General features: G+C 44.7%; 1 protein-coding gene across 11 annotated transcripts in view; it reads left to right on the top strand.

Annotated features, from left to right (window-relative positions):
• chl1b (cell adhesion molecule L1-like b) overlaps window positions 1-25,145 on the top strand; it is a 1,165,941-nt gene that overhangs the window by 1,119,831 nt on the left and 20,965 nt on the right. For 9 of the 11 annotated variants that reach the window (XM_038810694.1, XM_038810698.1, XM_038810699.1 and 6 more), the window contains 2 exons: window positions 7,131-7,203; window positions 21,003-21,014. In XM_038810694.1, coding sequence (XP_038666622.1) covers window positions 7,131-7,203; window positions 21,003-21,014 — 85 coding nt within the window. The remainder of the gene's footprint in view (window positions 1-7,130; window positions 7,204-21,002; window positions 21,015-25,145) is intronic. The other 2 variants (XM_038810703.1, XM_038810697.1) reach the window with 1 other exon arrangement.

The raw sequence follows: 25,145 nt of genomic DNA, 5'->3' as shown, positions 1-25,145 counted from the left end.
CCCCTTTTATTCAGTGCATTGTATAATCGGCATGGTATTTAATCAGCAAAGCCATCTATCTGATTTTTTTTAATAGGATAAATAAAGTATTAGTTACATTTTTGTTTGCCAACAGAACACAGCAGAGGGAAATGTTGCTTTATGTTGCATAATTGATGATCATGGTTCATTAATGAATAAATTAGGCAACACCTTCCAAACCATGACCTTTCTACTACCGAGAAGGACAAGGGCAGCAGACACATGGGTATCCTACCACTTGCAAGTTCTCCTTCAAGTTGCACATCATTATGATTTGGAAATTGCTGTTCTTTCACTGTCACTGGTCAAAATCCTGGCACCCCCTCCCTAACAGCACTGTGGGTGTACCTACACCTCAGGGACTGTGACAGTCAAGCCAGCGATGCCCAGATCACTTGTATGAAAAAGTTCATGAATGTAAATACTCCATTCAGCTTTAAAATAGCTTGACTGGAAATGTGAATTGTTATCTCAACAGTCAAAGAAATAAGCCTTTTCTTTCTTTGGAGCTGAATCCAGCTTGCTGTCAAATCCTAATTGAAAATACTTTTGTGAAAGAAGTACTGAAACACATTTTTCAAGCTTCTCCCCTCAGGTTCCAGAGTCAAGTCTAATTTCTTATTGTCAGCCAACTTATTTATATTCCATGCACCAAAACACATCTCAGCCCAATATCCTAATGTGGATTCCTTATTCATCTTGTCTCAAATGCACAGCTTTCTGAAACCAGTCCAACTCTCATCTACTCCAGTTTGCTAATTAGATTCTTTTCATTATCGAGACCAAAGACATATTTGACACTTTTCCAAACCCAAATAATAAACGTAGATTGGAAAGAAGATTGGTGTCAATAGTATGAATGAGCACAGAACCTAAAATCTCTGAACTGGTTCAAACTGGCCAAAATAAGTGTGCGTATGGGAATATGAATACAATAGACCAGGAGAGTTGCTGTGTATCAGACTTTAGTATCCAAATATAGGAATTATTGTGTCAAATGGTTAGGGAATCCTGCTGGTTAAGCCAGATTATTTATCTTTGTGATATTTTACTCTGAATCCTCATCTCCCATTCATTGTATGGATAAATCTAGAGTAGCTTTTCCCTCAAAATTGATTACTCCTTCTGGTTATAATTATTCAGCTTTCCAAGCCAATGGCTCATTTGCCATGACCTTTCAGCTCAGATTCTTCAGATGATGCATCCAAGCATCTCAGAGTATATCACTTGCAAAATTTCAATTTAAATTAACACTGTTTGAGAAGTAATGAGATCGTCAGTGTCTGTGGTTAAAATATCAACATGTGATCCAGTTGCACAGTATGAATATTTCTATTCGGCCATTTAAAACTTTTTTTAAAATTGTATATTTTAAACTAGTAAAACATAGAGGGAAATATCTTAGATATGAGCAGAGTAGACATGACCAGGTGTAGGTAGCGGTGTCCCTTCCTGTGCTGAAGTTTTAAAATTTATGATATTTCTATTTTGTTCGATTCAGCTCATGACCAATGTTCCTACTAAGATGCACAAATTAATCGCCAAGAAGCAGTTTCTTTAACAGATTGGACTGTGCTAAAGAAAGTTTTGTTACAATCCCCACAGAGACTGGTGACATTGTAAAATGATTTCAATTCTGAGTGACTGACTCAAGGGATCACACAAGGTTCCACGCTTTGAGACTTTCACAGTCGAAAATCAGCATTGACTAAAAATTACTTAGTGGGCAACTGTTAGAATCCCAATGGAGGTGTCAGGATCAGGACCATGACCTCCCCAGAATATGAACTTCCTCTTTAAGGGGACGGGACTTCCCCTTTAAGTGGCCAGGGCTCCCCTGAACAATGAGAGCCCCAACTAGATAACAACCCCAGCCTGATAGCAGGTCCGGGAAGGAGACCCTTCGGGGAGTACGTGAGTATTCGGAATTGTATTGTAATAAACCTTGTTCGGTAATTTCTACTCTTGTCTATGCAATCCTAACATGACTGGGAACCCGGTTATACATTATACAGTGCACTTCAAAGAATTGTAGTCTTTGCAGGAACCAGTTCAAAGTTCCTAGCTTCCTACGGACTTGTTTTTCCTCAATTCACTGAGTCATAAATTCCATATTTGTTGAAAGTCGTTTCTCTCAGTCTTCTGAGAATTCACAAACCGACTTCCTGTATCAAGACCTGGGCTGGTTTAGAACAGTGGGCTAAACAGCTGGCTTGCAATGTAGAACAAGATCAGCAGCGCGGGTTCAATTCCCGTGCCAGCCTCCCTGAACAGGCGCCAGAATGTGGCGACCAGGGGCTTTTCACAGTAACTTCATTGAAGCCTACTTGTGACAATAAGTGATTATTATTATTATTATTATTAAGACGATATTGGCATCTTCTTGGGTGAATCTTCCAATCCCCTAACATTTACTCAGCTCTTGTCTCTTCAATCAGAGAACAAGATCCAGGGGGGCAATTCTTGAGAGGCACTGCGAGGGGGTAGTGGTCAGGTGGGCCCTTTTGGGAGCTCCACTGGGATGTGTTCCACTTGTGCACATGTGGGGGTTTCTTTTTTGTATATTGGAGATCGGGTGCTCTTTAAGATTTTGGTATTTTCCCGCCCCACCCGGTCAGCGTGATGGTATAAGTCATGCCTCCAGACTTTTCTTCCCCCAATAGGTTTAAACTATGGCAGGAAAAGCCAGCAGTGCAGCTGGTGAGTTGCGCACCGCTTTTCCTGCCTGAACCAACACTTTGGGAAAGAAAGGAAAATTCCGCAGAGTTTGTCTGTACAGAGAAAACCCATTTGCGTTCTTTCTTTCTGTCCTGGTTTCAATTTCAGTAGGACTTGATCTGATCTCCATGGCTACACGGCCACATCCGTAGGCAGAACTAAGAGATGGACATATGCACCTCTCCAGTACCATGAATTAAAATAGACAGTTTAAAACATAACCACCTTACAATGTCTAGCAGTTATAACAATGTGCACCACTGCACTTTGAGTCATTGGTAATAGCTCCAGATGTCAATGAGTTAAAATCACCTTCCTTTCATTGCATCCTAGACTTTCATCTAAGAAAGAACATTTTCATCTAATCTTAATAACTGTACCTTCTGACTTGGTTCTGCAATGAAAGGTGGCCAACCAAAGTTTTGGTAACGTCATGCCTTTTTATTTTTTTAATGAAATAAGAGCATAAGGATATGGATGACATCTTATATTCTGTCCATTTATACACCTGATGGAAAATGAACCTATTTTTGGTTTGCTACCTTGTCTTGTTCGATTACTTTCAGTCCATGTTTCATAAAGACAGAAAAATGCAAGTGCTGCTGAATATGATATTACAGTAGCTAATGTGAACAGCAAGTTTCTATTTCACAAATCATGGGTCACAATATAATTTAACAAGATTTTGGGCAGTATGTTGGACACTTCTGGCCGATATTTCATCTGGATGCCGAGATGCGAATGGCCAAACTTGTTTTTTCTGATTTTTCTTCCCACATTCCTTCCCGAATTATTAAACACAGGAATGCCTGGGGAAAGGGACGGGAGCACAGGGGAGGAGGGAACACCCGATCAAAGGCACTCTGAGAGGTTGAGGGCCTAAGCATCAGGAAGGGAGGCCCAATGCTGACCTTTTACCCTCTCCCACGACCTCCACCCTGTGGAACGCCACTCCTCCCCTCCCTCTTCTAAACATTACATACCTGTAGCCTGGATTTTTCTGCAATCCTGGGAGTCTGGTGCTGTACTTCTGGCAGCAGTAATGGCCTTCCCAGTGGTGCTGCTAGCAAGAACTGCCAGCCTCTGATTGGCCAGCAGCTCTTTATAGGTGAGATGCCCTCCCCACCCCCCAGGGTCTTGATTCCAGTGCCAGTTGCTGGGCACATCATTGTCTGTTTGGCTTGTGGTTTGGCGGGCCTTCCCAAAAATAGGCAGCGTGGGCATCTTGCCAGAACCCTTTAAGCCTCAACAAGATTCCACCCGCAGTGTGCAAAACATGCACCTGGCTCCACTGAAGTTAGTTCCCCCATTTTAAATGTTAATGATCAGATTTTCTCCCACAAACCATTTTTTACCTGGTGGTGCAGGGTTTTCAAAGCCCATTAAAAGCGCACCAGGTTTGAGAGTTAGTGAAGAAAATGGAAAGCCTGCTGAGGAGTCGGCGACATTCCAAAAGGTAAGTGTAAAGTGCCCTGTCACCTTTACTGTCATCTTTGTTGCTGTCATTTAACCGTCTCTGTCTAATAAATAAAGATATTGATACTTGAAAAACAATCTAACCACCTTTTTCCTCACATTAATTGACAAGCACTCTGCTTCAAAACTGACGAGCACCTGCTGCTGGTTTTTTTTGAGAGAGTTGTCAATTGTTTAGACAGCTGGGGTCATTATTAATGCTTGACTGAGTTTCAAGTGCTCATGGGTTTCAGCACAATAGGTGTTCCATTCATCTAAGAATGAGTGACAATTTTAAAAATATGTAATAACAGATACTCACTTTGATGTATTTCCTGGTTTCTTGACACAAGTTAAAAAGACGACAAGTGTGGTCATTTTTTTTCAATTGACAGAATGCATCTTTTCTGTGTAAATAATATGGAAATTTTTATTAAATGGTGAGTGCAATGATATGTATATGTGTAGGTAACTAAAGGGTTAATTATAACATCTAGCTGTAACATCTAGCTGTAACACTACCACTTGAGGGCATTACAAAATCCAGTATAATTGGCAGCTCCTGAAGGATCTTGGTCTCTTTCTACCCAGGAGTGTTTAATAAGCAGTTGTGTATTCAGATAGCTCTCAGTATAGTTAGTATTTATAGTTGTGAATCAGTTAATTCCATCATATTTAATTACTTGATTTAGAGAGATTGTTCTGTAGAGTGTTGAACTCCGATATAATCAATCGTTACTTTAATAAATTAGTTTGCTTAAGTTGAAGACTCGTGGTTTCTTCAGGATCACACCATCAGACCATCTGCATCAACAGCAACTAGTAACGATACATATTACTAGACTCAGGAATATAACAGTGAGAAGTTTATTTTCTTCCCAAATAATGTCATATATTTTCTGCAGACATTGAGAGATAAAACGTTATCTCGCAAGACGTTGCGATGTAAATTCTGCCCATCATGGGCAGGTGCAATTTTTGGCAAATCTGTATATTGGAGCAAGACAGCTAATCTCACTGTAACATGCAGTATCCTGAGGCACCCGAGGTATTGGGATCTATGCCCTTTGCCTCAAAGACCTTGGGTGCCATTCACTACTGGTCTCCACAAATGGGGACCAGACAGAAAGGCACTCTGGGGGCCTCCCAAGGGGATCGGAAGCCCCCAGGTGCTTTCCCTTTGGGCAGGGTGGCTTCCTGCCACTGTTGGTGCCACATGGGCCCCTGACACTGCCAGCCCGGCATGATGTCCAGATTTCTTGCCACAGTGAGGAATTCCGGCGAGTAAAGCACTTAAGTGCAGAAGTGGGGCTATGTGCAGCTTCAACTGCTTGTTCCCTGCTGAGGCCCCCTATCTAACCCGAGTGATGTTCGATTGTGTGGTTCTTGGTGCTGCAAGCACTGGGAAATATGCAGCTAAACCCGCTTGTGATGGGACTTTGTACCCATTTAGTTAAATCGCACCTTAAGTGTGGATTAATAAAAATCAGGGGTGGCCCTTACCGGCGCCAAGAGCAGCGTGGAGGGGTTGGTGGCGTGCGAACTGGTGCCGAAGGGCCGCCACCAGCTGGCAGGGGTTGGCACATGCGCAGGACTGCCAGCATGTTCTGGGGCATGCGCAAAACCACTGCCGTGTTTCCTGCGCATGAGCAGGGGGTTTCTTCTCCTTGCCGGCCGTGGCGAAGCCTTACAGAGGCCGGCGCGGACGGAAAGAGTGCCCCCATGGCACAGGCCCACCCACAGATCTGTGGGCCCCAATTGCGGGCCAGGCCACCCAGGGCTGGATCCCCCCGCGTCCCCCAAGGACCACGCTAGATGGCCGACAAGCCAGGTCCCGCCGGGATGGACCATGTCCATTTTATGCCGGTGGGACTGGCCGAAAATGGGCGCTCACTCGGCCCATCGGGGCCTGGCGAATTGCAGAATCCCGCCCCTGGATCTCACCCAAAAGTTCGGCGGGAAACACCCGCTAAATGTGAGTAAAGTGACAATTGGGATGCCATCCAATGGCTGCGCTGCACCCGCAAAGCAGCTTGCCTGGCGCAGCTTGGCTGATGAAAGCCGGGAGACCCGCATTCCCAGGATCTACCCGGCTCGCAACGCCTTGGGTGATCCAACACGTTCTTGCGGGACATTACAATATAAATCCTGCCCATTGTGGGCGGAATCACTATTTGGCAAATCTGCATATTAGAGCAAGACAGCTAGCCTCACTCTAATGTGCAGATGACTGAGGTACCTGAGGCTTTGGGATTCATCCCCTTTGCCTTGGAGACTTTGGGTGAGTGCTGTTCAGCACTGGTCTCCACAGCCAGGGACCAGATGGAACAGCACTTGTGAGCATCTCCCAGAGGTTTGGAGGCCCCAGCTGCATGTTTTATGGCAAGGGTGGTGCTCTGGTACTACCTGGACACCCTGGCAGTGCCAGCCTAGCACCTTAGTAGTGCCACATGGGTACCAGTCTGGCATTTTCTGTCTGTGTGTAATTGGGCCAGGGGTTCCCTGAGTGGGTGTTTGGGGAGATGCAGGGGGGCTAGGGAGTAAGTTGCCTTGTACAGCCATGTTTTTCTCAAGAGCTGCAAGTGCCAGGAAACACGCAGCTAAACACGCTCACTATAGGACTTTGTTCCCAATTAGTTGAATCTCGCTAATGGTCATTTTTTGGGTGAATTGTGCCCGAAATATAGGAAATATGGAATCACTGAGTGACAGAAAATTTTTGAAAAAGTGTTGACATTAATTAAGATTAAGTGGCACTTCAGCTGAGTACCTTTACCTTTTAAAGCATGATGCAAGAAGGGTCAATAGCTATTCTTATTTCGAGATTTTCTTGTGTATATTTTCTCAGCTTAACTAGGGCTGAAGGTCTGGAACAAAGAACCAGCTGGCTAAATTTAATGTTTGATTTATCATGAGTTATTCATTTTTCTGTGCAGTTAAAGATAAAGAAGATGCTCGTGCGGATCCAGAGGCCCAACCAATGAAAGAAGAAACATTTGGAGAATATGGGTAAGCATTTTTAGTTATTAAGCTGATTGGAACTAATTCTTATCCACTCAAGCTCCATTTGTTTTTTATTTTGCTTCAGAAATGCTGTACTTTGTTAATTTAAATTCAGCCTTGCAGGCATTGTTGCTGTAATCTTTGACATTAATTACTGCATTCGTATTGTTAATTTTATTTCTATTGTTTGTAAATCAAATGCCTAGATTATATAAATGATGCTATATGCCATGATACTGGTAAATTTTATTTTGGTGAATTTGGTAAATTAATAATCTTGAGAGAGTAGCTGAATCATTTGAATAGTTTGCATTTTACTTTGGGAACGGTAACCTCTTACACATGAGTGCAATAATAAATTACGACATAAGGCATGTCCTTTCTGGCTCTCCGCAAGGGTAACTTCATCATTCCTGCTCCCTTGCCCTTCCTAGTAGCCCTGAAAATGCTTTCCCTTCAGATAATTATCCAATTCCGTCATGAAAACCATGATTGAATGTGCCAACACCATCCTCTCAGGCAGTGCATTCAGGATCCTAACAACTTACTGCATCGAACAATTTTTCCTCATGCTGCCCATGGATGTTTTTTGCCATACATCCTACATTAGTGTCCTCTCGTTGTCAACTCTTCCACCAACGAGAACTATCCACACAGTCCACACAGTCCAGAGCCCACATGATTTTGAACACCTCGATTAAATCTCCTCTCAACCTTCTCTTTACTTCAGAGAAAAGCAGTTTCTCAACTCTATCCATGTACCTGAAGTCCCTCACCCCTGAATAGTTCTTGCAAATATTTACTGATCCCATTCAAAAGCCTTCCTAAAGTGTGGTGTGCAGAATTAGACAATACTGCACTCAAAGCCAAACCAACGCTTCAGAAAGATTCCGTAATTTTTTTTCATTTGTATTCTGTGCCTCTATATCACTCATGATTCCCTTGTACCTTATTAACTGCATTGTCAATTTGACCTGCCATCTTTGAAGATTTCTGCACATGCACCCACCAGGTCCCTCTGCTCCTGCAACCTTAATAGAATGGCAGTCTTTCTTTTATATTGCCTCTCCTACCACAATGGATCACTTCAAACTTTTCTGCATTAAATGTCTTCTGCTATGAGTCCACCCATTCTGCCACCTTGTGTATGTTTTCATGATCAATATTCACAATACATGCAATTTTGTGTCGTCAACAAATTTTGAAATTTTGCCCTGCAGATCCAAGTTTAGATGTTCGAACTTTAAAATAAATTTAGAGTTCCCAATTTTTTTTTCCAATTAAGGGGCAATTTAGCATGGCCAATCCACCTTTGGGTTGTGGGGTGAAACCCACGCAGACATGGGGAGAATGTGCAAACTCCACACGGATAGTGACTGATGCGCTAACAATTGCACACAAAGACACGAACCGGTACAAGAGAGGCTTTATTACCATGAGATGTTATTCCTTCGACTGCAGCTGTAGATTGGCAGCTCAGGAGAACTCATGAATATTTATACTGCTCCCTGTGGGCGGAGCTAGCCAGGAGGGGCTTACCGGCAAACCTGTAATAGCAGGTACTGCTGTACATCCCCTAATACAGGCACACACATATATATACAGTGGTGGATCACCACAGTGACCCAGGACGGGATTCGAACCCAGTGCTAAGCAGTGCGCCAATATGCTGCCCTTAGATCATTGATATCAAGAAACAGAAATGGCCCTGCGTTCTCCAGTGTATCACTTCGTCCAGCCTGACAAACCATCATTCACCACAGTTCCCAGTCACTCTGCGAGCATCATACTGCCACTGTTCCTTTTATTCCATGAGTGAAGTAACATAGTGAATAGACTAAATTTTTACAGTCAGTGGTGAAGGATTGGCACAAACTGATATTTGGGGTGGGGGGGGGGGGGGGGGTGGATATCTTCAACATTAATTATCTTCTGAGGGAATTGGACTCCATTCTTATAAAATTAATTTTTCAGGTCTAAATTGTTTGTTCGTTAGGCAGTAACTATCTTATGTTAAAAACTCACTTATCCCTAAATGCTACAGCCCTAACTTTGTCTGCTGTTTTTAGTTGGGAGCAGCTGGGCAAGAACCCTAAAGTCGTACCGTTGTTTTGATTTCACTGTCAAGTCTCTTGGTGAGAACTGCAACATTGCACCCTGTGAGAAGTGGGATATCTCTGACAGTAACATTTTGGAGTTGTGTGTTTAACAGCGCATGTCTGTGTGTCAAAGTTTGCTGTGCAATTTATCTCACGATAATACTGAATACTATTTGCTTTAATCATTTTTCTTATCTCAAAATCCAACTCAAGTGAGCTTTCACTAAGCTGAAATTGAACAAATATTTTTTCCTTTAAAACCTTGCTTTAAAACTGTAACTCAATGACATTTTTAAAAATTTCCATGAGGTGTAAGTGTCACTGGCAAGGTCAGCATTTATTTCTCATCCTTAATTGCCCTTGAGAAGGTGGAGGTGAGCTGCCTTCTTGAGCTACTGCAGTCCATTTGGAGTTGGTGCCCCACCGTGCAGTTAGGGATGGAGTTCCAGGATTTTGACCCAGTTGTACTGAAGGAACGGCTATATATTTTCAAATCAGGATGATGTGCGACTTGCAGGGGATCTTGCAAGTGGTAGATTCCCATGTGCCTGCTGCCCTTGTCCTTCTAAGTGGTAGAGAGATCATGGGCGGAATTCTCCCCTACCCGGCGGGGTGGGGGGTCCCAGCGTAATGGAGTGGCGCCAACCATTCCAGCATCGGGCCTCCCAAAAGGTGCAGAACTCTCGCAGCTTTAGGGGCTAGGCCCGCACAGGAGTGGCTGCCGCTCCGCCGACTGGCGGCAACGGCCTTTGGCGCCACGCCGATCGGCGTCTGGGCTGGTCGAAAGGCCTTAGCCGGTCGGCATGAGTCCGCGCATGCGCCGGTGCGTCAGGGGCAGCTAACATCACCACCGGCGCATGCGTGGTGGAGGGGGTCTCTTCCTCCTCCGCCATGGTGGAGGCTATGGCGGAGGCCATGGCGGCGGTGGAACAAAAAGAGCGCCCCCACGGCACAGGCCCGCCAGCCGATCGGTGGGCCCCGATCGCGGGCCAGGCCACCGTGGGGGCACCCCCCGTGGCCAGATTGCCCGTGCCCCCCCCCCCCCCCCCAGGACCCCGGAGCCCACTCGTGTCACCTGCTCCTGCCGGCACTGAGATGGTTTAAACCACGTCGGCGGGAGAGGCCTGAAAGTGGCGGGACTTCGGCCCATCGGGGGCCGAAGAATCACCGCGGGGGGCCCGCCGACCAGCGGGGCGCGATTCCCGCCCCTGCCGATTCCCAGGTGGCGGAGAATTCTGGCCACGGCGGGGGCGGGATTTACGCCGGCCCCGGGCGATTCCCCGACCCTGCAGGGGGTCGGAAAATTCTGCCCCCTGTCTGGAAGATGTTGTTAATGGAGGATTGCTGAATTACTGCAGTACATCTTGTAAATGGTGCGTCCTGCTGCCACTGTGCACTGGTGGTGAAGGGAGTGAATGTTTAAGGTGATAGGTGGGGTGTGAATTGAGTGGTCTGTTTGGTCTTCGATGTCAACCCCTCTTGAGTGTTATTGATGTCTTACTTCTTTGGGCAAGTGGAACACATTCACCACATATCTGACGTGTGCCCTATGGATGGCGGGCAAGAGGTCATGAGGTGAGTTTATCACCTCAAAATTCTGAACATCTAACCAGCTCCTGTAGCCACAGTGTTTATATGGCTGGTCTAGTTCAGTTTATGGTCGATGATGATGTCATTGACGTCAAGAGGAGATGCATGAATTCTCTTTTATTGGAGATGGCCATTGCAGTCTTGACACCCCCGCCTCCTGGAAACTGTCCCTGGGGTGGAATGAATGCAGCGCCCAGCACACAAGTCCTGCAACTTCTAGCACCTATTCACCTGTGCGCCTCACCCCGACGTAGGCTAAAAATCTAAACCATGGTCATTGCAGTTCATTGATAATCAGTCCGTAATTCATCCATCTGCTTTGGAAAACATTATATTTTCTGGGTTTTTTTTCTATTTTGTCCAAGATTAGTGAATTATGAATGGTAAAAGTCTGTATTTAGTTGAGAGAACCTGAGCAGGTGAATTTTATTTTCAGGAAAACTTTAGTATTTTCTGCCAAATAGGTTTCACACTTGCTCTTCATATATTTATACAATTGGTCCCAAATTCATCTTGGTGCAATGCTTTTTGAATTGCTATTACAATTTTCATTCAGCTCTTAATTATTTCTTAATACTGCGACAGTGTTATATTACTAACTCTTAGTTCAACCCCGAAGCTTCAAGAATAAATGAGCGAGGGACTTTTAATTTTCTTTTGGATAATTAATTTCAACAGAATCATCAGGATTTATGCATACATTTTTAATCACCAAATTAGCTGGCGAGCACTTCAGATTACCTGCACGACATTTTAATAATTTCAATAATCAGCAGATTTGAAAATGAAATAATTTGATAGAAGATACGATGGCAGGACTGTTGAACAGGAAGAGAGATGAGGAGATCAGGTGGGATTCTCCCGAATCGGTGCAATGGCCCGACGCCGGCGTAAAAAACGGCGCGAACAACTCCGGCGTCGGGCCAACCAGAAGTTGCGGAATTCTCCGCACGTCCGGGGGCTAAGCCGGCGCCGGAGGGGTTGGCCGAAGGGACTGCGTGAGTTAGCGCATGTGCAGAACCGCTGGCGTGGTTCAGCGCATGTGCAGACCGGCCAGCGTATTCTGGCACATGCGCAGGGGTGTGTCTTCTCCACGCCGGCCATGGCGGAGCCCTACAGGGGCCGGCGCGGAAGGAAGAAGTGTCTCCACGGCACAGGCCCGCCTGCAGATCAGTGGGCCCCGATTGCGGGCCAGGCCACCATGGAGGCCAGCCCCGGGGTCGGAACCCCCCCCGCGTCCCCCTGAGGACCGCACCAGCCAACCTACCTGCCAGGTCCCGTTGTGTGGGCCCATGTCCAATCCACGCCGACGGGACTGGCCAGAAACCGACGGCCGCTCGGCCTATCGGGGCCCAGAGAATTGATGGGGGGGGGGGCATGGACACGTGTGGTGTGATCCCTGCCCCTGCCCGAAAACCGGCGCAGGAGAATACGGCAGCTGGCGTCGGAGTGGCGGGGCAGGATTCACGCTGCCGGGTCGAAGAATCCCGCCCGACAAAATGTTTTGCTCCCCCTCTACTTTCCATTGTAAGTCTGAGCTGAGTACTGTGTTGACTGTTTTTGCCAACCATACATTCGATCAGCTTAGATTTTAACGTTGTAGAGTTAGAATATCATCCTCCTTGTGGTATTTTTATAGTCTCCTAAATTTGCATTTGCGCAACCTATAAAGTAATGCAATGAGAACAGAAGTCCCCATCGTTCCCATTTTCTGTCATGATATTTGGATGCTCGGTTTTTTGCACATCATATTTCTTATCCTTTCATGGTACATTGGTGTTGCTGGCAAGGCCGGCATTTATTGCGCATCCCTAATTGCCCTTTAATTGAGTGTGATGCAATGTCATCTCATGATGGCAGTCATGGGCCACCAACATTGCCGTGGCTCTTGGGTTACATATCGGCCAGACCGGGTAAGGGTGGGAATTAGTTTTTACTGCATTCGATGTTAGTTGCCATGATCACCATTACTGAGACTAGTTTTCTATTCCAGATATATTAATTGAATTTAAATGCAGCTGCAGTGGTGGGATTTGAATGATATTCTCAGAGCATTAGCCTTAACATCTGGGTTACCAGCCCACTGACATCACCACTACACCACCATTTGCTTTATGTCAGTTTTTAATATTAGACTACACAATATACAATAAACAAGACAAATTACCAACACCTCAATTAGTTCAACTAACAAATGAATTCCAATTGTGATTAGTGATTTTGTTTTTCGATGGTCGACCACTACCCCAGCCTTTCATTGTAGTCTGGAGCTGTGCCTGCAGAAATAAATTAAATTGCTTACTATGAGTTACAACTTTAATATTTGTAGATCTTGTAATTGGTGTCGATCTTGTAATTGGTGTTATCTTCATGATGGCATCGCAGTTATGGTGCAGAAGAAAAGGAAAATCAATAGAACACATCTAGCGATATTGATTCAAACATTAACTACTGAACAATTGTGACTTGATTAATACAGGAAGAAAATGTGTTATCACTCAATCAAAGGCATATGGTAGAAGTTGCTGTGAAAATAAAGAGATTGAGGTGGAAATTGATATACACCGTACTGGATTTGCGCATGCAAAATCAAGAGTAGGGAAACTAATTTTGAAGTCTGTATCCGAATTGGCAGGAGGCAAATTCTGAATGCCCAAGTAGCTGTTTATAACAAGTATTCAACTAATCAGGAACTGAAAACCTCTGAAGACAACAATGCCAATTTCGACAAAATCTAGCATTGCACGTTCCACTCCATTCTTGCAGCTCTGCAGCAACATAATCAGGGTTCCTTAAAGCGAAAGAAGCCTTTGGAAGTCTTTGAACCATTTGGAAGTCCAAACAATACAGTCATAAGACCAAAATCAGAGTCTACTATAGTAATGTAAAGTCAGTCCCGCTGTATGAATCTGAATGCTGGAGGGTAGTAAAGACAGACACGGGCAAGGTCAACAGATTTCATAACAGTTGCCTACGTAAGATCGGTAACATCTACTGGCAAAATAAAATTTCCAATGATGACCTGTACAACAAGATTGGCAGCCACAGCATTGTGCTTGAGATCAAGAAGCACCGGTTAAGATAGCCCAGATATGTGCGCACCATGTCCCAAGAGCGAATATGGAAGTTCGCTCTAAGATAGACACCAGCTGGGAAATGTAAATGAGGCTGGCCAACAACATGGCGCAGGATGTGGTAAACCAACTGGAAGAGATGGGGTGAGGTACAAGGTAGGGCCTGATGGAGGAACATTGTTGCAGCCTTATGTCCCACCCGCGACAAAAAAGATAACTAACCAATGGTGGCATAATCAGTGGTGCCTTAAAGGGAAATGCTGGAGTCTGGTGAAGATGGGACAAGTTTTTGTTTGTCTTACTTATCTGAATGTGGAACCACAAGGAGCACTCCCAGCTCGTGTTCACTCCTTTCCCATTCACCAGGCACTGCTCATCAGGACCTATGTAAGTGTTGTTTCTAGTGTCTCAGCTGGTCCAATTTAGTGGCTTCCAAACAACCGATCGGCACCATATTTGTTAAATGTAGGGAAGATTTCAAAGATTGAAATTGTTCAGCTTATAGTCAGCCACAATGAAACGCTTGTGCTTACAGGATTACTTTATCCCAACACTTTGCTATCTGAGCCTTCACTGCAGCATGGAAGCAATCTTTGCAGCAGAAGGCTGGACCTCAAATAAGAAACAGTGGAAGGGATGTTTACAGAATCCTTGCAGTGAGAAAGGAGGACATTCAGCTCATTGCGTCTGCACCGACTCTCCAAAAGAACACTATCTTGGCCTACTCCCCACCCTATCCCCGTAAACCCATAACCTCAGTTAACCTGCACATCTTTGGACACGATGGAGCAATTTATCATGGCCAATTCACCTAACCTGCACATTTTGGACTGTGGGAGGAAACCAGAGTACCCGGAGGAAATCCATACAGACAAAGGAAGGACGTGCAAATTCCACAGACAGTGACCCAAGGCTGGAATCAAACCTGGTCCCTGGCGCTCTGAGGTAGCAATGTTAGCCACTGTGCCACCATGCAACCCAATGCCAGCAATAGCACAAGCTGCCTTCTTGTGAACCACGTGTTGCCCAACAGGGCAGCGGGGGTGAACACAGAAATTCATTTGTGGGGATCTAAAATCAGCTCTTTCAATGTGACTGAGCACCAATGCATCGGGAGGCTCAGATTTTTACAGCAGATTGTTGCTGATATCTGGGGCCTCCTTCCCAGTGGAGCAGAGAGAAATAGACATTGTCAGTGACTCACAGTGTCGGTCACTCCAGCACCCATCCAATCCCTCAGCTCCTCAATCTACCCAACACCAGCCCTGCAAGAAGAGAAAACAGAGAGTTGGAGAGTGTCTCAGAGAGGGGAGAAGAGCATTTGTGAAGTTATTGTGAGGGTGATAGATGAGGGTGAGCATTTGCTGTGCAGAAAGGAATGTGAACAAGTGCCTGAAGGGAGAGGGGGTGATTGCAGCTGCCAAGTATTTTGTTCTGAGGTGTGCATTTCAGAAGACTGGGGAAGTCAGAGCATGGGGCTTGACACTTGAAAGTGTAATGTCACTCACTTTCCCGCCCTCTTGCAGTCCTTTTGATGTAATTTTGCTCGGCTGGAGGGACAACAACTCTACTGCTGAATTTGTTGGTTTGTGAGGCTGGTCTCTTCTTGGAAAACATCACCTAACTAAGCCCCTTGCAACTTCAAGTGAGTGAGTTGGCAGAAGAGAGGTGATAATGTTATGACTCAACAAGTTAAGTTGCAAGGATGTGTTACTTGTGACCAACCCTCTCCCTTGCTATTATGACTTTGAGACCCTCCCCACCCCCAACCCCAGCTCTGATGGTCACTAGAATCCCACTACCCTGGTCCCACAGTCAAAGTATCCCTTATTTTATTTGGTAAGATTTGGACAACCTGCTAAGATCCCAAGCAGAACTCCAGGTCAAAGAGAGATTGGGGTTAGCCTTTCCAAACATTTTCTTCATACCTGTGGTTGCTGCAGTCTCAGGAGTCCAAATGCATGTTGTTCATGTTCTGACCCATACCAGGGTTCTTTGAATTAGAAATCCTGCCATCAGCAGATTTTTTCTGTCATCCCAACCAGCCTCTTTGGTCAGAAAACCCAGCAGCTAATACTGTAGCTCAGTTAAAGAGCTATTGAATGTGTCTTAACATCAATGAATGGCCATTTATGTTCTTTAACAATTGGGAAAGAATTTCACTTCGAATTGTTTCCAGATTGTATGACTGTTGGTGTTGTTGTTTCAGTTCCTGCACCTAGTAGTGCACAAGACGGACTTTCATATGTTCCCATAGCATTTATCTTCCTGGAGCAGGTCACTAGCCTGTCGCCAAAGGCTTATAGCTTGAGGGGTACTACTCTGCTGATCAGGTTTCTCTCCTGCTCTTACTGCCTGCCAATGGTGTGTTTGGAAGGATTTTGTCGGTTGCTACACAATCTGTTTGGCCATGTTACAAATACACCTTCCTTGGCCATCAATTCCTGGGGTACGATTTGAACCTGGAGTTTCTACCCACTGCGCACACGACCTATCATAGGACTGAGACTGAGTTTAAATCAAATTTATCGCCAAGCTCTATTTCCAATTTAACTGGCTGAACCCTGCACCATATTAATTACATGGCAAAGCAGGTTAGATTCATTACTTGATTTGGGGCTCTGGTTAAATGTTCACTGTAATAGCTTGGCCTCTTTAAAGGGCGATCCTTTGCAGACTATGTGACCCACCCACAGATTATGGGAACAGAGCCTTTGAACAGGGCCTATTGGTTACCAGGGTGCAGACCCGGGTAGAGAGGGATCAACAGAGTAAGCCTGGGAATCACTGGGACTAGTCCTGTGTTGGAGTTGTGCTGATCTGCATATATTGGGCACGTTAGCCACAAAACACAAGGCTATCAAATGTCACTCGGGTTAGATAGGGGGTCCTAGTGGGGAACATGTGGCCAAGGCCGCACATAGCCCCGTTTTCTGCACTGAGGAGTTCTACTCGTCGGAACATCAGAGCACAGTGAAAGATTATGAAAGGTCGGGACGCCATTTTTAAATAGCATCCCAATCTCTAGAGCCCCAGGCACAACCGCCAACTCCCCAACCCCAACTCACTATGAGGGGGTCCCGGCTCCCCCAAAAACCCTCAATACCCATGCAGGCCACACCCGGCCTGATCACAGTTGTGCAAAAAACGCCAGCTTGCCATCTTGGCAATGCCAACCCGGTACCCTGTCACTGCCCCTTCCAGGTGGCAGTGCCAAGCTGGCACCCTGTTGGACTTCAGCCTGGTGGTGATTCCAAATAAACCTGTTCAACTTTAACGGGGGTGTTGTAAGACTTCTTACTGTGCCCACCACAATCCAATGCCAGCATCGCCACATCATGAGAAAAGGAAGAGTGGACCGTCAGTCACAGGATTTTGAAACTTTTTATCATTGTGGCACAGAACTTCCCCAAGACAGATGCAAATGTAAAGAATTTGTTTGCTTCAGATGCAATACAAAAGGCCACATACAAACCAGATGCGAAGTCAGATCGACTACACCTAGTTCCCCCCATAAAAACATTGGCAACTCCACTGAATAAGTTTGTGGAAGACCCAGAAGAGAAGTTGATGTTTATAAGCTCAAAATGCTGAAGTTAAGCAAGATATCCCCCATCAAACTTGTCCTTATTGTTGACAGCCATCCATTCAATATGGAGGTTGATACAGGCACTGCTGCCACAGTGGTATGAGAGCAGACATATAAGCATCGACAGGGAGGGCTGCAAGCCTTGAGTCTCAGCAGTACTACGGCCAGTTTAGCTACCTATACTGGGGGTAATGAAGATAGTGGGCACAACGTGAACACCAGTATCATACCAGCACTAGTCTGCCCAGCTGCCCTTAATTTTAGTAAAAGGATAGAGACCGACCCTCATGGGGCGAGGATGGAAAAAAAATCAGGCTAAATTGGCTGGAGATAATCATCATCACAGACAGGGTTTTCCAGGAACTTCTATATAAATGCCAAGAAGTTTTTCAAAGAGAGATGGGATACATAAAAGGGATGAAGGCCAAAATCTGAACAGAGCCTGAGGCTACACCAACATTTTTTAGAGCCCCACCAGTGCCCTGTGCTCTGCATGAAAAATTTAAAGTGGAGCTTTAATGTCTGGAAAACCTGGGGATAATTATGTTGGTACAGTGTTAAAGCCAGCAGCTGGAGGTGCAGACCCACCATGCAGTCTCCAGACAGGGATCATGTGACAAGGCACTCAGATATAATTGCGGGCACATCCGGTGATAAGGGGATGGTTATAAGACGTACAAGTGGGCAGTCGTGCGGAGGTGTAGTTCCAGAGGAGTACAAAGAAACTCCATGGTAACTTGCCCTGTAACAGATCGTTATCTTGCTACGTATGATTCAATAAAGATCCTGGTTTGGACAAGTCACAAGTGGATTGATAGATTCTTTGCCTGACATCAAACACCAAACACAACATGGTAGCAGAGTGCTGAAGATTTGAAGATGACGACGGCAGCGGCACTCGGCATCTCAACAGATCAATCATATATTAGAGAACAAGGCCATGATGACCTAACACCTGGATCATCATGACCAGAGAGTGTCAGCATAGTTATTTCAAGTGCAGAGGATCCATTGCGCAATGCTCCAGTGAGCCAAGAAGGGACGGCACCCATTGCCGTGGATTTAACCTCCATCCAGGCACCAGAAACTGAGGCGCTTCAACATCCTGTCGAGGCCGCAGAAGTGGGCATGGCCACACAACCCAGTGATGACGCGTCGTTGCATCAGGATCCACCTGAGACTCTGCAGATCTCTGAGCACAGAGTGCAGACCAGCACCGAATCAGAGGCTGCCAACCCTCAACATAACATAAAAGAATTAGCAAACCAAATGTCAAAACAAGGAGCAGGAGCTAGCTCATCCCAAAGACAAAAGTAAAAAAGGTGAGATCGTGACTGATAAACCAGAGACAAAAGAAACAGCAAACGCACGAGAAGCAGCAACCAAAGTTATGGTAAGAAGCGCAGAAGAAGAGGCTGGTGATGCGCGTGTGGCAATTACGGATGCAGGCCTTCCAAAGGCACAGAGCTGAGAGGAGAAGAAGCAAGACGCCAGTACACAAAACAGTCTTCATGTGGGCAGTAGAGGCAGGCACAATGACTTCTCGAAAGAGATGGACACTGACCTGGCATATCATGTTTATGGACACCCTAGTTAAACCCATTCACATTGTCAAAACATATAACAAATGAGTAAAGTAAAAAAAAAAGTATTAATGATTGTGAACAAACATTAATGTTTTCTGAGGCAGGGGGATGTAGGGGCAGCACAGTAGCACCATTGCTACTGTTATGTTGAGGACTCTGGTTCTTTACTCATCAGAGTTTAGAAGGATGAGGGTTGATCTTATTGAAACTTACAGGATACTGAGAGACCTGGATAGAGTAGACGTGGAGAGGATGTTTCCACTAGTAGGAACAACAAAAACCCCAGGGCACAGCCTCAGACTGAAGGAACCATCCTTTAAAACTAAGATGAGGGGGCATTTCTTCAGCAAGAGAGTGGTGAATCTGTGGAACTCTTTGTCACAGAAGGCTGTGGAGGCCAAATCACTGAGTGTCTTCAAAACAGAGATAGATAGGTTCTCGATTATCAAGGGGATCAGGGGTTATGGGGAGAAGGCTGGAGAATGGGGATGAGAAACATATCAGCCATGATTGAACACCGGGGCAGACTTGATGGGCCGAATGATCTAATTCTTGCTCCTGTATCTTATGGTCTTAAAATACTTACTAAGTTGCTCAAGTGATTTCAGGTGCAACATTTTTAGTTATCTTGATTCCAATGTGTTGAGTATTTAATATCTAATAGTAGCACACCAGTCAGTTGTAGTTCAGCAAGCAGTAAAAGCTTAATGCACTTAGATTTATTTTAAGGAGAGGGACTCATAATATGCCACTGGTCAACCCTTCTTTCACAGCACTGTAGTGACTATTTGATAGTTGCATCATAGATTTGCACTTGAGCTGACCAGGAATTGAATTGGACATTTAAAAAACTTGGATGTAAAACTTTCTATTTTTGGCAGTGGTGCACCTGATTTTCCTTGCTATTTGCCCGAAGGTAAAATAAAAACAACAAGCACTGATGTCAACCAGAGCATTCATCTTCAACTTTAATGTTATCGCTGTAATTTCCAAAGTTGTCTGTCACTCACCTTTGGTTAGTTCAATTATAATGCGTTAGCTAGTGACTGGGCTACCCAATGGCATTTGCTAATTATGCAATCCATCCTTTTAGGAAAATTCAGCAGGAAAATTGTGAGACACCACTTACAATCGATCATGAAGTAGCATTGACCATCTCGGAAATACCATCCTTCAGATTAGACATAAAATCAATGCTCTTCCTGCATTTTTCACAAGTTCAGGTAGAGATTCAAGATCTCTGGATTCGATTCAAAAAGAGCAAAGAGTTCTCTTGGCATCCTGGCCAACATTGCTTGCTCAGCCAAAGCTACCAAAACAGATTTTGCCTGTCATTCATCTCTTTGTTGTTTGTGAAATGTTGCTGTGGCACAATTCATTCCTGATATATGAAACACTTTGAGACCTGTGTGAGAGTCTTGATCAGAAATTGAAAATATCAAAGTCTTTTTAAATCGAGGCTCTGCCTGCTTTACATTTAGACAATACACATAATACATTGAAGACAAAATGAGGACTTAGTAAATTACACATAAATTTCCCACTTATGAAATTCGTATTATGCTGGCAGTGTATTTATCAGATAAATATGTTGAGCAACAGTTAACTCTACTCTCAAGATATCCCTATAACAGGATCAAATGGAGAGGAAATGTTTTCCTTGTTGTTGCGGTAAGTTACAAGGAGAATCTCAAAAATATTTGCAAAAAGATAAGCAAAAATATTATACAACTGTTCGATTTAAAAAAAAACGTAATTTAGTTTCTGGAGCAAGTCGTAAACCAGTGAACTATTTTCCTTACACAGCAAAAAGTTTTATCTTAATGCATTATATGCTTTGATTTTATGCTAACTGCAATTGGCACAGATCCTTGGAAAGGTAAGGCAATACCAATGTTTATGTCCTGTTGTGCTGTGCTTTTTTTTTCATATTTATATTGATAATTTCATTTTGTTCATCATACATTAATTTTGTGTGCCGTGAGTTCTTGAAGCAATTGCCACATTTCCCTCTGTATAATGCCTCCATTTTTGCGGTAATAATTCAATTTAATTCACTATCTGAATGCTCAGTTCAAACATGATGCAACATGTTTTCGTGCCACAGCTTAATAAGTTTGAAATCTATTTTGAATGTTCAAATATACAGCAAGTGATCAATAATTAAAAGGCTGTGCTTGCTGATGCTACGACTGCAGACGGCACACTCTCCACACATGCTGTGTCAGTGCCTTGAGGTCACTGACAGTGACATTCCAGTAAGAAGTCTTACAACACCAGGTTAAAGTCCAACAGGTTTGTTTCAAACACGAGCTTTCGGAGCACTGCAGTGCTCCGAAAGCTCGTGTTTGAAACAAACCTGTTGGACTTTGACATGGTGTTGTAAGACTTCTTACTGTGCTCACCCCAGTCCAATGCCGGCATCTCCACATCAGTGACATTCCAGGTAGTTGCCTACGGTAAAGGTGGTGAAGGTGAAAGAAAGACAGAAAAGAACACACAACACTGACCTGCCTCCTTGTAAAAGCTCTTACCATCTGTTTCCTGGTTTGCTCATATATTCTAATTTCTCCCTCATTTTTCTTAGTCATCCTTTGCTAGTGTGACTGATAGCGATGAGAGGGATAATGGTGAGAGGGATAGTGGTGAAAGGGGACATGGGCATACAAACACTTACTCAAATTGTTTCCACGTCTCACCCATTGCCTCACATCCCTCAGTCAGTACCTAATATGTTGCCTCCTCTCATGAAGACTGAGTCTGCCCTTGCATGGGTACAGGTTGCGCAGGCTTTGGCAGGGCCCTCCCAGCCTCCAAAATTTAGAGGTCAACAACCAAGAGCATCACTGCAGACGGTGCACTCTGCACTGCTGAAGCCTCAGAGATTGCACCACATTGGAGGGGTAGAAAAGCAAATGGAAAAGTGTTGTAATTGCACAATGATGTACACATAGGTGATTGAGAAAATATCCTGCAGTCAGACATTTTAGTTAAATTAATGTTATTTTTTGCACCACTTCCTTGCCCATTCTTGGTTGGTGGTTGGCATGTCACCTTATAACCAAAGAGAAAATACTGGAAAATCTCAGCAGGTCTGGCAGCATCTGTCGGGAGAGAAAAGAGTCATCTGGACTCGAAATGTTAACTCTTTCCTCTCCCTACAGATGCTGCTAGACCTGCCTAGACTTGCCTGGTTTCAGATTCAAGCATCCGCAGTAATTTGTTTTTATTTATGTCATCTTATAACTTGCCTATTGAATGCAGGCATGAATTAATGGGACCCATTAGTGGAGATGTACAAGGGGTGATAGATTATGGGCACGGTTGCTTTTTGTCAGTCAAATGTGAAAAAAGAGGTGGCAGGGAAAGCAACATGAGGTTCGAACATGGCTCCATTCATGTAACTAAATGCCACATACTGATTGATGTCACAACCTGCCTACTTCTGCTTATTTCCTGTGAATGCTCCCTTTGCACTCTAACACCCTCATCAATACAGTACCCAGCTTAACATGCACAAGATATGTACACAAGCACTGATAACCCATTTTAGACTCAGAATTGCACTTGTGCTGAGAAACTGGCTGCTATTGAGCCACATTTTGCAGCCAAAATGCCTGATTTTTCAAGGATAATCAAATGAAACTCGAGTCCAATAATAAAAGCAAAAATACTGTGGATGCTGGAATCAGAAACAAATACAAAAAATGCCAGAAAAACACAGCAGGTCTCTCTCCAGATGCCGCCAGACCTGTTGATTTTTTCCAGCATTTCCTGTTTCTTAAACTCTAATATGTTGGGATCTGAGTTTGCTATGTTTCACATAATTTCCATCTCTGCTGACAGCCCAGGTACCAACCCGTTCCCAACCATATTTAATCGAGCTTCTGGTAATTTTAGTCCAACCTCACTCACTGGTTCTTGCTTAGGTCTGCTTCCTATTCCCTCCTCTATTCTTCTAGCATTTTAACTTGTTTGAAATGGAAATACTTAACATTCAAAAAAAAATCAGACAAACTGAACAGACATGCTAAGAAATGGCAAATGGATTTTAATGTAGGCAAATATTAGGTTGGACACATTGGATAAGAAAACATGAAACCTTAATATTAGTCCATGAACAAAGGTGTGGTAAGGAATTTGAATGTGACTTTTCATAGAATTTACAGTGCAGAAGGAGGCCATTCAGCCCATCGAGTCTTTGAAAGAGCACCCTACCCAAGTCCACATCTCCACCCTATCCCCATAACCCGGTAACCCCACCCAACACTAAGGGCAATTTTGAACACTAAGGGCAATTTAACATGGCCAATCGACCTAACCTGCACATCTTTGGACTGTGGGAGCAAACCGGAGCACCGGAGGAAACCCACGCAGACACGGGGAGAACGTACAGACTCCGCACAGACAGTGAACCAAGCCAGGAATCGAACCTGGGAGCCTGGAGCTGTGGAGCAATTGTGCTAACCACCATGCTACCGTGTTGCCCAATTACTCATTGAAAAGTTCTAGAAAGTCTCAAGTCTTAAACCAACTAATTTAATCAAATAATTGCCATACCAATGTTGAACTATTGATGGTATTTGTTATAAGAAGTTATTCTTGCAGCATATCAGCCATTTTCATCACTGTGACAGCATTTTGAAATGTGGGGACCAAACCTTCGAAAAGAGGTGGCTGGATTGAATTGCTCAAAGAACAACACCAAGAAAGCGAAAGAGAAAATGCTGGGAAATCTCAGCAGGTCTGGCAACATCTGTAGGGAGAGAAAAGAGCTAATGTTTTGAGTCCAGCTGACCATTTGTCAAAGCCTATGGCCATCTGGACTCAAAATGTTAGCTCGTTTCTCTCCCTACAGATGCTGCCAGATGAGCTGAGATTTTCCAGCATTTTCTCTTTTGGTTTCAGATTCCAGCATCCGCAGTAACTTACTTTTATTTTTTAACACCGAGAACGACTTAGGATTGAGTTCTGTGGTTCATGAGATGAACAGAGCCTCAATTATTTTAACTGGGGGAAGGTGATGGACGAGGTTAATTCTAATGCGTCTGGTGTTATTATTGGGATTGTAAAGAACTAATGGTTGACCGTGCGATGCCGGTAGTTGATATTTTACCCGCCATCCTATATGTTTTTTTGAAACAAGCAATTCATATAGCTGTTAGGCACTTAATAAGCCTTAATGTCTTGAGCAAATGCGACCACTGAAACAATTGTGGAGAGTAGCAAGAAAAGAGTGAGCCTGGCAGACATGGACACCACTGGAATTGTCACAAGCTTGGTAAGGCAGGGATCACTTTACCGTATCATTCTTTTTGGAGTAACCTCACATGCCTAGTGTGTATGTTACAAATTAAACACCATTTCCCAATAATCATTAGTTGTCTATAACGGACAGCACGGTAGCACACTGGGTAGCACTTTGCTTCACAGCTCCAGGGTCTCAGGTTCGATTCCCGGCTTGGGTCACTGTCTGTGTGGTCTGCACGTTCTCCTTGTGTCTGCATAGGTTTCCTCCGGGTACTCCGGTTTCCTCCCAAAAGTCCCGAAAGACGTGCTGTCAGGCGAATTAAATATTCTGAATTCTCCCTCTGTGTACACGAACAGGCGCCGGAATGTGTCAACTAAGAGCTTTTCACAGCAACTTCATTGCAGTGTAAATGTAAGCCTACTTGTGACAATAAAGATTAATAAACTAAATTTCTGTCATTGTTACGCTAAGAAGTGTGAGGAACGCTGAGCGGAATTCTCTGACCCCCCGCAGGGTCGGTGAATCGCCCAGGGCCGGCGTAAATCCCGCCCCCGCCGTGGCCGGAATTCTCCGCCACCCGGAATTCGGCAGGAGTGGGAATCACGCCCCGCCGATCGGCATGCCCCCCGCGGCGATTCTCCGGCCCGCAAAGTCCCACTGCTGACAGGCCAAACCCGCCGACATGGTTTAAACCTGGTGCTGGCGAGATTGGCGGCGCAAGCAGGCCCCCGGGGTCCTGGGGGGGCGCGGGCGATCGGA

This window comes from Scyliorhinus canicula, chromosome 11 (assembly GCF_902713615.1).
Source record: "Scyliorhinus canicula chromosome 11, sScyCan1.1, whole genome shotgun sequence".
Classification (NCBI taxonomy): Eukaryota; Metazoa; Chordata; class Chondrichthyes; order Carcharhiniformes; family Scyliorhinidae; genus Scyliorhinus; species Scyliorhinus canicula.
Note: the sequence above shows the minus strand (reverse complement) of the source record. Positions and strands in the feature narration are given on the sequence as shown.